Source organism: Mauremys mutica, chromosome 20 (genome assembly GCF_020497125.1).
Source record: "Mauremys mutica isolate MM-2020 ecotype Southern chromosome 20, ASM2049712v1, whole genome shotgun sequence".
Lineage (NCBI taxonomy): Eukaryota > Metazoa > Chordata > Testudines > Geoemydidae > Mauremys > Mauremys mutica.
This window is the reverse complement of record NC_059091.1, coordinates 20,776,691-20,790,173: the sequence shown is the minus strand read 5'-3', so window position 1 is coordinate 20,790,173 and position 13,483 is coordinate 20,776,691. Positions and strand designations below refer to the sequence as shown.

General features: G+C 44.9%; 1 protein-coding gene across 1 annotated transcript in view; it reads left to right on the top strand.

Annotated features, from left to right (window-relative positions):
* The first annotated feature begins 7,491 nt into the window (after positions 1-7,491).
* LOC123353822 (adhesion G protein-coupled receptor E1-like) overlaps positions 7,492-13,483 on the top strand; it is a 34,557-nt gene continuing 28,565 nt past the window's right edge. Inside the window, exons 1-2 of the mRNA XM_044995234.1 lie at positions 7,492-7,519; positions 11,917-11,967. Of these exons, the coding sequence (XP_044851169.1) occupies positions 7,492-7,519; positions 11,917-11,967 (79 nt within the window). The remainder of the gene's footprint in view (positions 7,520-11,916; positions 11,968-13,483) is intronic.

Below are 13,483 nucleotides of genomic sequence, written 5' to 3'. Positions count from 1 at the left end.
CAGAGAGCCAAAGAATTGGCAAAACTATCCAGTTAATAAAAGGTGGAAACAATGATTTCATTTTGCTGTCATTCCCCCAAACCCTAAGGCTTGCCATTTCCCAGCCTGGGAGAACTTGGGCCAGCTTCTCGTCTCAGTTTTGACTGATACAAATCCAGAATTACTGAGGTAAGTGGAGTTACTCCGGATTCACACCAGGATAGCTGCAAGCAGAATCTGGCCCCCTCTGCTTCTTTCTTTCTATTGTGCTTGATGTGCAATCGAAAACTGTGAGGTTGGCATACCTGTACCTGTTCAGCATTAAAAGCCAGGTGAGATCCTCGATCAATATGGAACTGCTTAGCATCCGCCTAGGATTTAGCCAATGTTGTAATGAGGCCATGTCTTCTCAAATTACTGCCAGCTGGGTGGACATTTGTGCAGATGAACTCTGCAAGGATGCAAAATACAGAAACAAACCTGGATTACAGAGTCAAAATCCACCTCCATTTAAGTGCTCCCCGCATGTGACAGCTCCTTATAAATATCCAAGATTCTTATTAGAGCTGAGTGGAGGATGTACAGCCAGTAATTTGCTCTTAAAATTTCCTTCTGTTTCTGTTTGTGAAAAATTATATTTGTATTATTTGTTAAGCTTTGGAAAAGTGCAGGAGGAGTCAGAGGTGAAATGAAGTGTTTGCTATGGGGAATATTAAGGGGTTGTGACTTGCACCCCATAATGCTTTATAAAATATGCTTATGAGTGTAAATATGACATAACTGGAATATGTTTTCTGCTAGATATGCCATGTAAAATATCTCTGCAAAGGTTATGATCTACTGAATATAGTCAGATATAAAAATGATGCATGCATACAAATAGGATGAAGTTATGAGTGTTGGCTCTATGCTTGTATTTAAAGTGTTTGCTGTAGGAAGCACAGAAGGCAGATTTGGTCAACATAGTGTGAAGGGATCATTCAAGTAATTAGGCGCACTAACTAGCAATGGACTTTAGGAGATGCCAATCCACATCTGAGCTTCCCTGGGGATGGTCAAACTAACATGTAAACAATGGCATTGGCCTGCAAAAAGCTGAATCATTCGTAGTCATGTGACTTGCCCCGGTGCCATCTTGTTGCTGTGATTTTGCACAGGAGAACAAAGGGGTTTCTGCCCACAAGAGAGAGAATATAAAAGGCCCTGGAAACTTCTCCATTTTATCTTGACCTGGCTCAACAGATAGCCTCTCCATCCCAAAGAGATGCCTGAAAGAACCTGAAACAAAGGACAGTAACTATGGGGGGGGGGGTGAGTGATTGCTGGACCCAGACTAGGAAGGAGTCTAGTCTATTAAAGAAGCTTATTGGAACATCTCTGAGGGTGAGATTTACCTGCATTTAGTTTCCTACTGTATTAGGCTTATATTTGTGTGTGTGTGTTTTATTTCGCTTGGTAATTTACTTTGCTCTGTCTGTTATTACTTGGAACCACTTAAATCCGACTTTTTATACTTAATAAAATCACTTTTTGCTTATTAATTGACCCAGAGTTAGTAATTAATTCCCTGGGGAGCAAACAGCTGTGCATATCTCTCTATCAATGTTATAGAGGGCGTATGAGTTTACCCCGTATATGCTTTGTACAGAGAAAAACCGATTTATTTGGGGTTTGGATCCCATTGGGAACTGGGCATTTGGGTGCTAGAGACAGGAGCACTTCTTAAGCTGTTTTCAGTTAAGTCTGCAGCTTTTGGTGGACGTGGTTCAGACCTGGGTCTGTGTTTGTAGCAGGCTAGTGTGTCTAGCTCAACAAGACAGGGTACTGAAGTCCCAAGCTGTCAGGGAAAACGGGCTCAGAAGTAGTCTCAGCACATCAGGTGGCTGTCCTCAGGGGGTCTCTCTGACCCAACCCATCAGAGGGGTATAAAAGGGTGTTGCAGGTGCGGAATACAAGATCTGTGAGAGTGGGAGACAGACCTGTCCTCGCTTACAGACAAGCCACCAACCTGAAGCAAATACTCACTAGCAACCACACATCACTGAACAAAAACACTAACCCAGGAACCTATCCTTGCAACAAAGCCCGATGCCAACGCTGTACACATATCTATTCAAGTGACATCATCATTGGACCTAATCACATCAGCCATACCATCAGGGGCTCATTCACCTGCACATCTACCAATGTGATATATGCCATCATGTGCCAGCAATGCCCCTCTGCCATGTACATTGGCCAAACTGAACAATCTCTATGCAAAAGAATTAATGGACACAAATCTGACATCAGGAATCATAACACTCAAAAACCAGAAGGACAACACTTTAACCTGTCTGGTCATTCAATGACAGACTTGCTGGTGGCAATTTTGCAACAGAAAAGCTTCAAAAACTCCAACGAGAAACTGCTGAGCTGGAATTGATATGCAAACTAGATACAATCAACTTAGGCTTGAATAGGGACTGGGAATGGCTGAGCCATTACAAACATTGAATCTATCTCCCCTTGTAAGTATTCTCACACTTCTTATCAAACTGTCTCTACTGTTATCTTGATACCACTTCAAAAGTTTTTTTCTCTTACTTAATTGGCCTCTCAGAGTTGGTAAGACCACTCCCACCTGTTCATGCTCTCTGTATGTGTATATATATCTCCTCAATATATGTTCCATTCTATGCATCCGAAGAAGTGGGCTGTAGCCCATGAAAGCTTATGCTCAAATAAATTTGTTAGTCTCTAAGGTGCCACAAGTACTTCTATTCTTTTTGTGGATACAGACTAACACGGCTGCTACTCTGAACCCTGGAAAAATATAGTGATTGTAGTAGTCTATGTTTACCTGTATCCTGTTAGAGGTTAACAATGTAACCAGATGTTTCCTGACTGTCACTATCTCTATTGATTCAAAGACCGAAAGGGAATGTTAACATTTAGATGAACTGTGAATGTGGTAATATCATTGTCTTCTTTCCTGTTTGAAGTATGTAATAAGGTCCCTGTAAGTGGCGGAAGATGGACAGTTGCCTTATGCTAATCCATGTAGCTAATTACCGGTGATGCTTAGGAAATAGGAAGTTACTTCAAAGCCACAATGCTTCCCCTATTATTCACCTGCTGTCAAGAGGCTGCTAGAGAACTATAAAAAGGACTCTTGAGCCCTGATCCTGTTAGCTCAGATCTGCTAAAGCTTCATCAAGGGAGGTTTGAGTTGGAAGACTGAGGTCCCTAGCTCCAGACTGGGTCACATTTATGGAACTAATTCTGAAAGAACTTTTTGCAACTCTGAAGCTCACTATCTCTAGTGTGAACTGACCTAAGAACTCAAATCATACCTGTATGTATAATCTTTAACTAATACTCTCTCTTTTCTTTTTCAATAAATCTTAGTTTAGAATAAGAATTGGCGGTAAGAGTGTATTTGGGTAAGATCTGAGATATTCATTTACCTGGGGGATAATGTGTCTGATCCTTTGGGATTGGTAGGACTTTTTATACAATGAACAAGATTTTCAGTAATCCTCATCATATTTGACTTGGCTGTCTGGGTGGGAGCCCAAGGCTGGGTTCCTTTAAGGGAACTGTGTTTTGGCTTCTGAGTAACCAGTAAGGTATTGTAGAAGCTGTTTTGTTGCTGGCTTGGTGAATCTAAGAATTAGAAATAACCACGAATTTGGAGAATCATCTGCCCCATTCTTTGTAGTTTTCCCTGATTGAGCAATCTCAGTGTGACACCCCCCCGCCCCGGCACTGTGGTCATAGGCACCATGAGGTTTGTGTGGTGGGAAGGTGGGTATTGTGGCAGTGAGTACAATGGGATGCAGTTGTAGGAATGAGGTGTTGCTCGAGAGGGCTGTCCTGGGGGGGGGGGGGGGAGGGGCGGGGAGGTGGTAAGAGAGAATGGGGGTTGTTGTGGGATAGTGTGATGTTCCCCTCTGGTGTTATTTTATCGCTGATCTGCTAGGCCTCTCCAATCCTTGACTCTTGGAGCCAGCCTTACCCTGCTCTGCTGTGAGCACCCCCATTCCTGGGCTGTTCACGCACAGCCACTGGCATGTAAGCTGCTCCCAGATACTTGCAAGCGAATGACACTAGCCAATATCTCCAGTCCCAGACACAACTCTGGACGCACATCAGTTTCTTGTGGTGTACTTGTTAAGTCTGTGGGTACAACACTGAAAACCCCCCTATGCCATTCTCCATTGTCTATTGCTCTATATAAAAGGTCATAGACACAGAGGTGGGTACTCATCTATTTAGATAACAAGCTATAGGCCAACTTTGCTTTCTGAGTAAAAGGTCTTAATATAGATATGCTAACTTTGCTTTAGCTTAACATACAGGATATGGCCTGTAGGTCTCTTGCATTACAGCCAAACTTACTTTAATATAAATCTATAAACCTATTACAATAACCCAAGTACTTAAACTATAAGAAAAGATCTATATATATGCAAGCAAGCAGGTTAGTCCTGTAGGCTACAGACTCGACCGTTGGCTCAGATATGGCTAGAAGTGCAGTGGTCACACCTTCTGGTTGCAATGTAGGTACACCCTTAGCCCCCACGAGGGACCCCTGGGTGTTTCTTTGTTCTGAGACATGGGCTTGTGGCTTCAAAGGGGAAGTTTCTTTCACAAGAAGTGTCACCATCCTGCACCAGGGCGATGAGAAGAGGCTGCTGCAGGAAACCAAGTTGGTGAACTGAGCTCTGGCAGGGAGATAAGGCAGCAGAAAGCTGCAGCGATAAAGCAGAGAGATTGGTGCTGCATGATGTGTTAACCCTCGCCGTGCTGGGTGGATGGGGATTAATAGTATGTGGCCTCTTCTCTTCCCCGCCACAACTTCCCATTGTTCTCCCTGACAGGGTCCTTTGTCTCCACAGCTGTCTCCTAGCAACAGAGCACAAGATCCTCTGTGATGTGTTATCTCAGGTCCTCTGAGGCATAGTGCTGCAAACACAGTGCCTAGGGCAGTGCCAGGAACGCTGGTAGTCAGGTGCTAGAGCCCTGTCCGGCTGGCCCAGTTGGGCCCCATGACCTCTACTTCAGACCTATCCAGAAGTGAGAGTCATTCCAGAGCAGAGGAGGGCTTGTAGGGAGAGACCCTGCAGCAGCTAAGTCAGAAGAAATGTTGTGTTCCCTCTATTCTAGGGCCATTCAGGGCTGTGCCTAGCCCTCGGTGTAAGTTAGAGCAGCCTTGAGGTTGTTCTAACTTACTTTGCAACCTATAGCCTCCTGGGGAGCAGGGAAGAGATGCAGTACAGTGTACTTTGGTCATGCCCCTGATTTGCCCTCTACTCTGGGAGCAGGGGGATGCGGGGCCCCTATGCCAACTAGCGAGGACCCTTACTCATGGGACATTTACAAAAGGGAGCCATTTCCACCCACTTTACGCTGCTAGAATGGCCTAAAGGGGCTGGCATGAAATCGAGACGGGGCACAGAGTCTGTGTTTCCCTTTCTATAACCTGTACAGTCAGCCCCAAGCCCCAGAACAACTTCCTACCCCAGCAGGAAAGGCAAAAGTGATAGGCAAAAAGGTCAGAGTTAGTTACCAAAACAAAATATAAGCACGCATCTGAACTCTTGACCCTATTAGACTAGGCAACATCTAGATCAGGGATAGACAACCTATGGCACGTGTGCCGAAGGCGGCACGCGATCTGATTTTCAGTGGCACTCACACTGCCCCGGTCCTGGCCACCGGTCTGGGGAGATCTGCATTTTAATTTAATTTTAAATGAAGCTTCTTAAACATTTACAAAACTTTATATACAACAATAGTTTAGTTATATATTATAGACTTATAGAAAGAGACCACCTAAAAACATGAAGATGTATTACTGGCACGCGAAACCTTAAATTAGAGTGAATAAATGAAGACTCGGCACAGCACTTCTGAAAGGTTGCCGACCCTTGATCTAGATGAAGCAGTTTTTCTCACCCTGCTGGATATTGCAGTTCATAGTGCACAGATTTCACCCTTGAAATCTGGGCCAGTCCCCTCTGTTGGAGTCTTCAGAGTGTTCTTGTTGCTTGCAGCGTAGGTGGGTGAAGGTGAAAGACCCAGCATGTGGCCACTGGGTTCTGTTTTATACCCTCCATCCCATGTGCTTGGGGAGCACAAGTCCAGGCATGTCTGGGGGGCCTTGCTGAGTCTCCAGACAGGGCTGAGCAGTTTCCCTGGTGTGGCCTCATGCAAGTGAGTCATCGCATTGTAGCTCCCTTGCTGGACACTGGCTGTTCATAGAATCATAGAATCTCAGGGTTGGAAGAGACCTCAGGAGGTCATCTAGTCCAACCCCCTGCTCAAAGCAGGACCAGCACCAACTTTGGCTGTTGATGGGTTGTTTGACACCCCGCCCGGGTGTTGGTTACTTTCCTTGCTGTTGACTCTGGGGAGCAAATCTCTGGCTTTTTCCCCAGCTTACAGCATGTTTTAGTGACAGCCATACAACACAATTCTCATAACTTCATGTGCATTAATACTATACATATATGGATAGAGAAATGACTTTTAGCAGATCATAACCTTTCCCCTGATAACTTACAATGCCTGCTTTATATATAAGATCACAGTTATATAAAAATGAGGAATATGAGGGTTACAAGCAGGGCCGGCTCCAGACCCCAGTGCGCCAAGTGCGCGCTTGGGGCGGCATTTTGCTGGCAGGGCGGCAGGCGGGTCCAGCGGACCTTCCGCAGTCATGCCTGCGGGAGGTCTACCGGAGCCGTGGGTCCAGCGGACCTCCCGCAGGCCTGACTGCGGTGGGTCCGCTGGTCCCGCGGCTCCAGTCAACCTCCCGCAGGCATGACTGCGGACGGTTCGCTGGTCCCGCGGCTCGGGTGGACCTCCCGCAGGCATGCCTGCGGATGCTTCACCGGAGCCGCGGGACCAGTGAACCCTCCGCAGCTGTGGGAGGTCCACTGGAGCCACAGGACCAGCGGACCCTCCGACTGCTTGGGGCGGCCAAATTCCTAGAGCCGCCCCTGGTTACAAGACGCTCCCACAAGCTATAGAATGTTACATGTGGTTCCCAGGAACCATCCAGGAGGTTATTTAAAGCCTTCACATGCCACTATTATTATTAGCCAGTTTCAGTTCCCAAAAGGCAAGGAGCACAGTTTCCCCTGCTACTTTCCTTCCTGTAGATTGCAGGGAGGTAGGCAAGGGAGCTGGAACTATTTTTATAGTGGGAGGGGGATGCTGCTGATGGAAACCGTGTATTTGGTGTTTGTTATTAGTGCTTCAACCTGAGGGGCATGGCAGCGTCCCTAGTACCAGCACCACTGGAGGTAGGTTTACCCTCATAACAAATGTTAGCTAGATGCTTAGAGGCCATTGTGGGCAGGGGAGTTGTTTCTGTCCGAAGAGAGAGACAGCTGAGATAAGGAACTGTGATAAAAAGCCCCAATAAAAACTGTGTCATTCAGCAAACTTCCTCTAAGAAAGATCACAAGAGGATAAAGTAGGTACAGTTTTCTTGCCTTGTTGCAGAAGGCAGTGGCCACCATGAAGCAGCTCATCTCCCACCTTCTGGGTAAGTTTGAAAAGAATTGGATTAATTTTTTGGGGGGGGGGGGTTGGCAAAAAACCAACAACTTAGCTTAAGCTCCTTGGGGAAGGAAACCTGTCTTTGTTCTCTGTTTGTACAGCTCCTAGCACAAGGGTCCCTGACCGGCTGCTGCCATAATAATTGTGTTGGGATCTGTGTAGGGCCCTTCACTGATGGGCATTCAGCCCAGATCTGTGTCTCTGGAAATGGACACCCGTTTTATCAATGATCTGGAAGAAAACATAAAATCATCAGTCAGAAAATTAATAAACCACCGATTCCAAGGTCAGACAGGACTAGTGTGAGCATCTCGTCTGACCTCCTGTCTACATAGACCAGAGACCTACCCCCAAAATTATTCCTAGGGCCGATCTCTTAGAAACACGTCCAATCTTGATTTTAAAATCGTCAGGGATGGGAAATCTACCATGACCCTTGGTAAATTGTTCTAATGGTTAATTACCCTCACTGTCAAAAATGTACGCCTTCTTTCCAGGCTGAATTTGTCTAGTTTCAACTTCCTGCCCTTGGATTGTGTTACACCTTTCTCTGCTAGATTAGAAAGCCCAATATTAAATATTTGTGTACATGCTTATAAACGGTAATCAAGTCACCCCTTAACTTTCTATTCGTTAAGCCAAATAGATCGAGCTCTTTGAATATTTCACCTACACGTGTGCCCCAATCCTCTAATTCTGCTGGCTCTTTTTGACCCCGCTCCCATTTATCTCCACCCTTTTTGAACTGCAGGCACTGGGACTGGACACAGAATTCCAGTTCACCAATGCCAGATACCCATGTCAAATAATCTCTCTGCTCCTACTCGAGATTCCCCTGTTCATGCATCCCTGGATTGCATTAGCTCTTTCAGCCACAGTGTCACACCGGGTGCTCATGTTCAGCAGTTTGTAGAAGACCCGCAGATTGGGGGAGCAGTAAATAAAGAAGAGGACAGATTACTGATACAGAGTGAGCTGGATCGTTAGGTGAGCTAGATGCAATCAACACTCTGTGCCTCAGTATGGCCAAATGTTAGGTCTAGGATGTATTTACAGGTGGGGGACTCTCTCCTGGGAATCAGTGACTCTGAAGAAGACTTGAAGTCATGGTGGATAATGAGCTTAAAAACACGAGCTCCCAGGGCAATCCCATAGTCAACAGGGGCTGATGTGATCATTCGATGTATAAACAGGAGGATATCAAGTAGGAGCAGAGAGGTTATTTTACCTCTGTATTTGGTCCTGGTGCAATAGCAGCTGGAATCCTGTGTCCAGTCCTGGTGCCCACAGTTCAAGGAGGATGTCGATAAAAGGAAACGGTTCAGAGAAGAGCTACGAGAATGGTTAGAGGACTAAAAAACGTGCCGTACAGTGAGAGACCCCAGTAGCTTATCAAAGAGCAGGTAAAGGGGTGACCTGATCACAGTCTAGAAAAACCTTCCTGGGGAACAGCAAGTTGATAATAGAGGGCTCTTCAATCTAGCTGACAAAGGCTTAAGAAGACCCCATTGCTGGAAGTTGAAGCTAGACAACTTCAGACTGGACAAATGTCCAGTTTTTTTTAACAGTCATGGTCTTTAACCATTCGAACAACTTGCCAAGGGTTGCGGTGGATTCTCCATCGCAGGATGTTTTTCTAAACTGGGTTCTAGCTCAGCCACAGCTGTTGGACTCAAAGCAGGAATTAATTCAGGGAAGCTCTCTGGCCTGTGTTATGCAGGAGGTAAGTAGATGATCAGTGATCTCTTCTGGCCTCTAAATCTATGAATACGCTGGTGGCTAGGCCTGGTGTACATTTATTATTAGTCATTACTGGCTAATAAGCAAGTCCACATGCTACCTATCATACTGAGTCCTTTGCTATTTATTGTTCCATGTTGATTATGAATTCTTTCTTATGGCTTGTGAATCAATATGTTACTGATGTTCTTACAGCCGCACCTGGCAGATTAGAACCCCATTGTGCTAAGTGCTGTAAAGCTAAATAACAAAAGACAATTCCCACCCCGAAGCGATTATGCTCTTTTTGGCTCTGATTCTGCAAGGAGCCCCCTTTGGAGTCCGATTGACCTTAACGGGCGTAGGGATCTTTTATGTTGATCATCATTAGCTAGAGAGAAGGAGGGTAAAGAGAAGCGGTGGGGTGGGAGGACAGGATAAGAGGACACAAGCAGACTGAGTTGTGGGCGTGCTTGGAGAGCCTTGCCCCTGGGGGTACGCACAGGTCTTCCAGGGGGTACATCAACTCTAGATATTTGCCTAGTTTTACCACAAGCGAGATAAAAAGCACTAGCGCAGTCAGTACAAACTAAAATTTCCTACAGACAATGACTTGTTTATACTGCTCTATGTACTATTCCCTAATGTAAGTACAGTATTTATTTTCCAATTGATTTATTTTATAATGATATCATAACAATGAGAAAGTCCGAAATTTTTCAGTAACAGCGTGCTATGTAGGGTGACCAGACAGCAAATGTGAAAAATTGGGATGGGGATGGGGGGTAATAGGAGCCTCTATAAGAAAACCCCCCCCCAAAATCAGGACTGTCCCTATAAAATCAGGACATGTGGTCACTCTAGTGCTATGACACTTTTGTATTTTTATGTCTGATTTTGTAAGCAAGTAGTTTTTAAGCGAGGTGAACTTAGGGATATGCAAGACAAATCAGGCTCCTGAAAGGGCTGCAGTAGTCTGACAAGTTTGAGAACCACTGTCCTCACTCATGATGCAACTCAGAGAAGCCATATAACAAATAGAGGATTTAGTTAGTAAAACTTCCTTAGGACATGGGACCATCTGGGTCATTGAGTCCAGGCCCCTGCTGTTGTTCACAGTCCCATCATATAACAAAATTTTATGAATGGGGTGAATTCCATCTTCTGATAGGTGGGTTATTTGCCACCACTAGCCCTATTGGAAAACTGTTCCAGAACCTCCTTCCTCTAATATCCAGCCATCTTAAATCCACAAGGGAAAGTGCCCCGTGTAATGGGATGCAAAGTGCTGGGTCGCAAACACAAAGGGGTGAGAGTTGGGAAGAGCACACGGCTAAGGGTTGTGAGCTCCTCTGCTTCTACTGTGCCTGGCATGACCCATTGTTCTATTGTAAACTGCTGAATCCATTGTGGGTAAAATAAGCTGAAAATGTTTTTGATCCAAAAAGGTTTAGTCCCTTTATCTTTACCATGTGCCTCTGCATTTCTTAGTTCCAGCTGAGTGTGGGAGAGGAAATATCAAATAGCCATTCTCTGGAGCTGCTACAGTGCAGGGAACAGAAGTAAACTTCTGAGAATGCCTCCTGCATTCCCAGCTCCAGAGGGTTTTTTGCTGAGCAGCTGGGCTTCTGATGGTGGCATCCAAAGCATGTATCTGAGGCTCAACTGTCAATGAAGGTAGCAGAGGGTCAGTTGATACACAGTAGAACTGCGGCAGCAGGTTACAAGGAAGTGGTGTTCTGAGATGATTTCATAAATGTCCAGTGGGGACATTGGCTAATAGGAGAAGTGAGTTACACTCTTACAGTGTAGATGTGGGAACGAGACAAACCCTGATTGTCCTCACTCAGTGTTTACTCAGACAAAACTCCCTTTGGGTTTAACGACTGAGGCCAGCTCATCAGTTGCTGTAGCTCTGCTGAAGTCAATAGAGCCACACTGATTTGTAGGCTGAGCACAACTTGATTTTTTTTTTCAATTAAAATTTTCTTGGGTATGGGAAACTATGGAGGGGTCAGGCCATCGGGGAAGTCAGACAATATTTGTTTAATGACAGTAGACCTTGTAATTGTTAAAACAGAAATTGTCAATATAAAATCACAATATATAAAGTAAATATCCTGAAATCAAACTGTAATAAGTTCTCAAGCAGCATTTTTCTTATTTTTCCTATCGGTCAATTTCAATAGTTATTGATGGAAATATTTTTTCACGGGTTTGGGTGTGTATGGCGAAATTGACGTTTACCAACATCTACCAATAAAAATTGAATCCTTCCAATCCTACTAGTTTACAGGTCCCCATCCTCCCCACGAGGAGGGTTTGGCCCTCTGAAAATTCCCCCAAATTGCTTTTATTATCTATAGACTATATTCCAGACGTGCTTGGGGGTCTCCACCGGTATCAGGGCCTTCTCTGCTAGGCGCTGTATGGACACAATGCTTACCTTGAATTTACAGTTTAAATAGAAAAGATGGACCTAGGGGAAACTGAGAGGGGTAAGGACTTGTTCAAGGTCAACTTGCAGGTCAGTGACTGAGCCAGGAATGACACCTTGATCTCCCAGCCTACTGCTCTATCCACTAGGCCACACAGCCTCCTACAGGGTAACAGCACTAAAACCCAGTGCGGTAAGAGCATTCTTGGTTGTTTCTCCTCTTTCAGGCTTTTGCTGTCTCGTCTGCTTCACGGTGACTCAATGTTTCACCAGCGATGGTAAGTTGATGCCTAGAAACATGGACAAACTGCTCCAGATCTGAACCCCAGTGTGTTCTTTCAGCCTTGGATTCCCTGAAATGTGCGTCTTATACTGCTCAGTAGACCCTTGGGCAGTATAAGTTCGTAGATAGTCCGACTATCCAAAAAAGGGTAATGTTAATGTCCCAGCCATTGTTATCTCAGTAGAGGTTTCCCAAACACTTCAATGAAATAAAATGGTTTAAATAAAACAATAAAACATGTTTATTAATGAGAGAGAGAGAGCTTTTAAGTGGTAAGTCTCAAAAGTCAGAATTGGTTACAAATGAAATAAAAAGATAAAACCTCAAGCTAATTCCTAAATGTTCCCAAGCTAAATAAGATTTGAAGCCAACATCCTTCTTACCACACCAGATGCTGCTGGAAGTTCTCAGTACAGAGGCTGGATTTCCTTTTATTCTGGGATCACTCCCCTTAGTTCAGTGTTTTTCAAGGATTCATTGATGTTATAAGCAGAGAGAGATAAGTTAGACAAGAGAGGTGGGTACAGGCATTTTTTATCCCCCTTCTTACACCCCAATCCTTGGGTGCTGGAAATACCCTGGCTGGGTCCCGTGGGTAGGCAGTATGTGAGTGCCAAACAGTCTTTCAGCTGATTTGTACATTTCCAGTTTAGAACTTCCCAGTTGGTGAATCTCCAATTAACCAGGGGATGACTTTTCCGTGTTGCTGGCATGCCAGTGTGTCCTTATCTCTGAGGAACTGGCTTATGAGTACAGTAGTTACAAAATATTTTAATAATAATCATGCAGCAAAAACTCATAATTTCTCATGCAGTGTTTGTTACACACATTTCAAGAAGATAATAATATTCATCAGATAATGCGTGTCAAATGATACCTCACAGGGAATACTTTGTACAAAATAGATCATAGCCATATAAAAGTGGTGAATATGGGCTACAGGGAGTCATAGCTACCCTTCCCACATCCTCCTGTTTCCCTGGCTTCAGGGGAGAGGGATGGAGGCCTTTTTTTGATCCTTTCTCTGATGTCTCAAGAAGAGTGGCCAGCTGCCTTGGTCCTCCAAACTCAGCCACCTGCTCTGTTAGGTCCACACTTTCTCCCTCGCTGCATTAACAAGGTTAATGCATGAATGTGAACCACATAGAAGAAGTCAAACAAAAGGTGCAAAGGGTTATCTGTTGATCTCTCTAAACCACATAGTTCCTTCTTGCTTTCACAGTTGACCGATGTCAGGATTCATCTACTTGCCCTGCTTTTGCAAAATGTGAAAATGTTCCTGGGGGCTACCACTGCACCTGCAAACGCGGGTTTCTATCTACTTCTGGGGAGCAAAACTTCACTGATCCAACAGTGAAGTGTGTTGGTGAGTATCAGCTCCGGAGCACTGCTAAGTGAGCGGGAGCTGTGTAATGTGCGAGAGTAATGGAGGTTGCTGTAATGCCATTGGGACCAGGTCTTGCAGTTTCCGGAAAAGTTATGTATCAGTGTACTCCACTGACTGGTGAGCA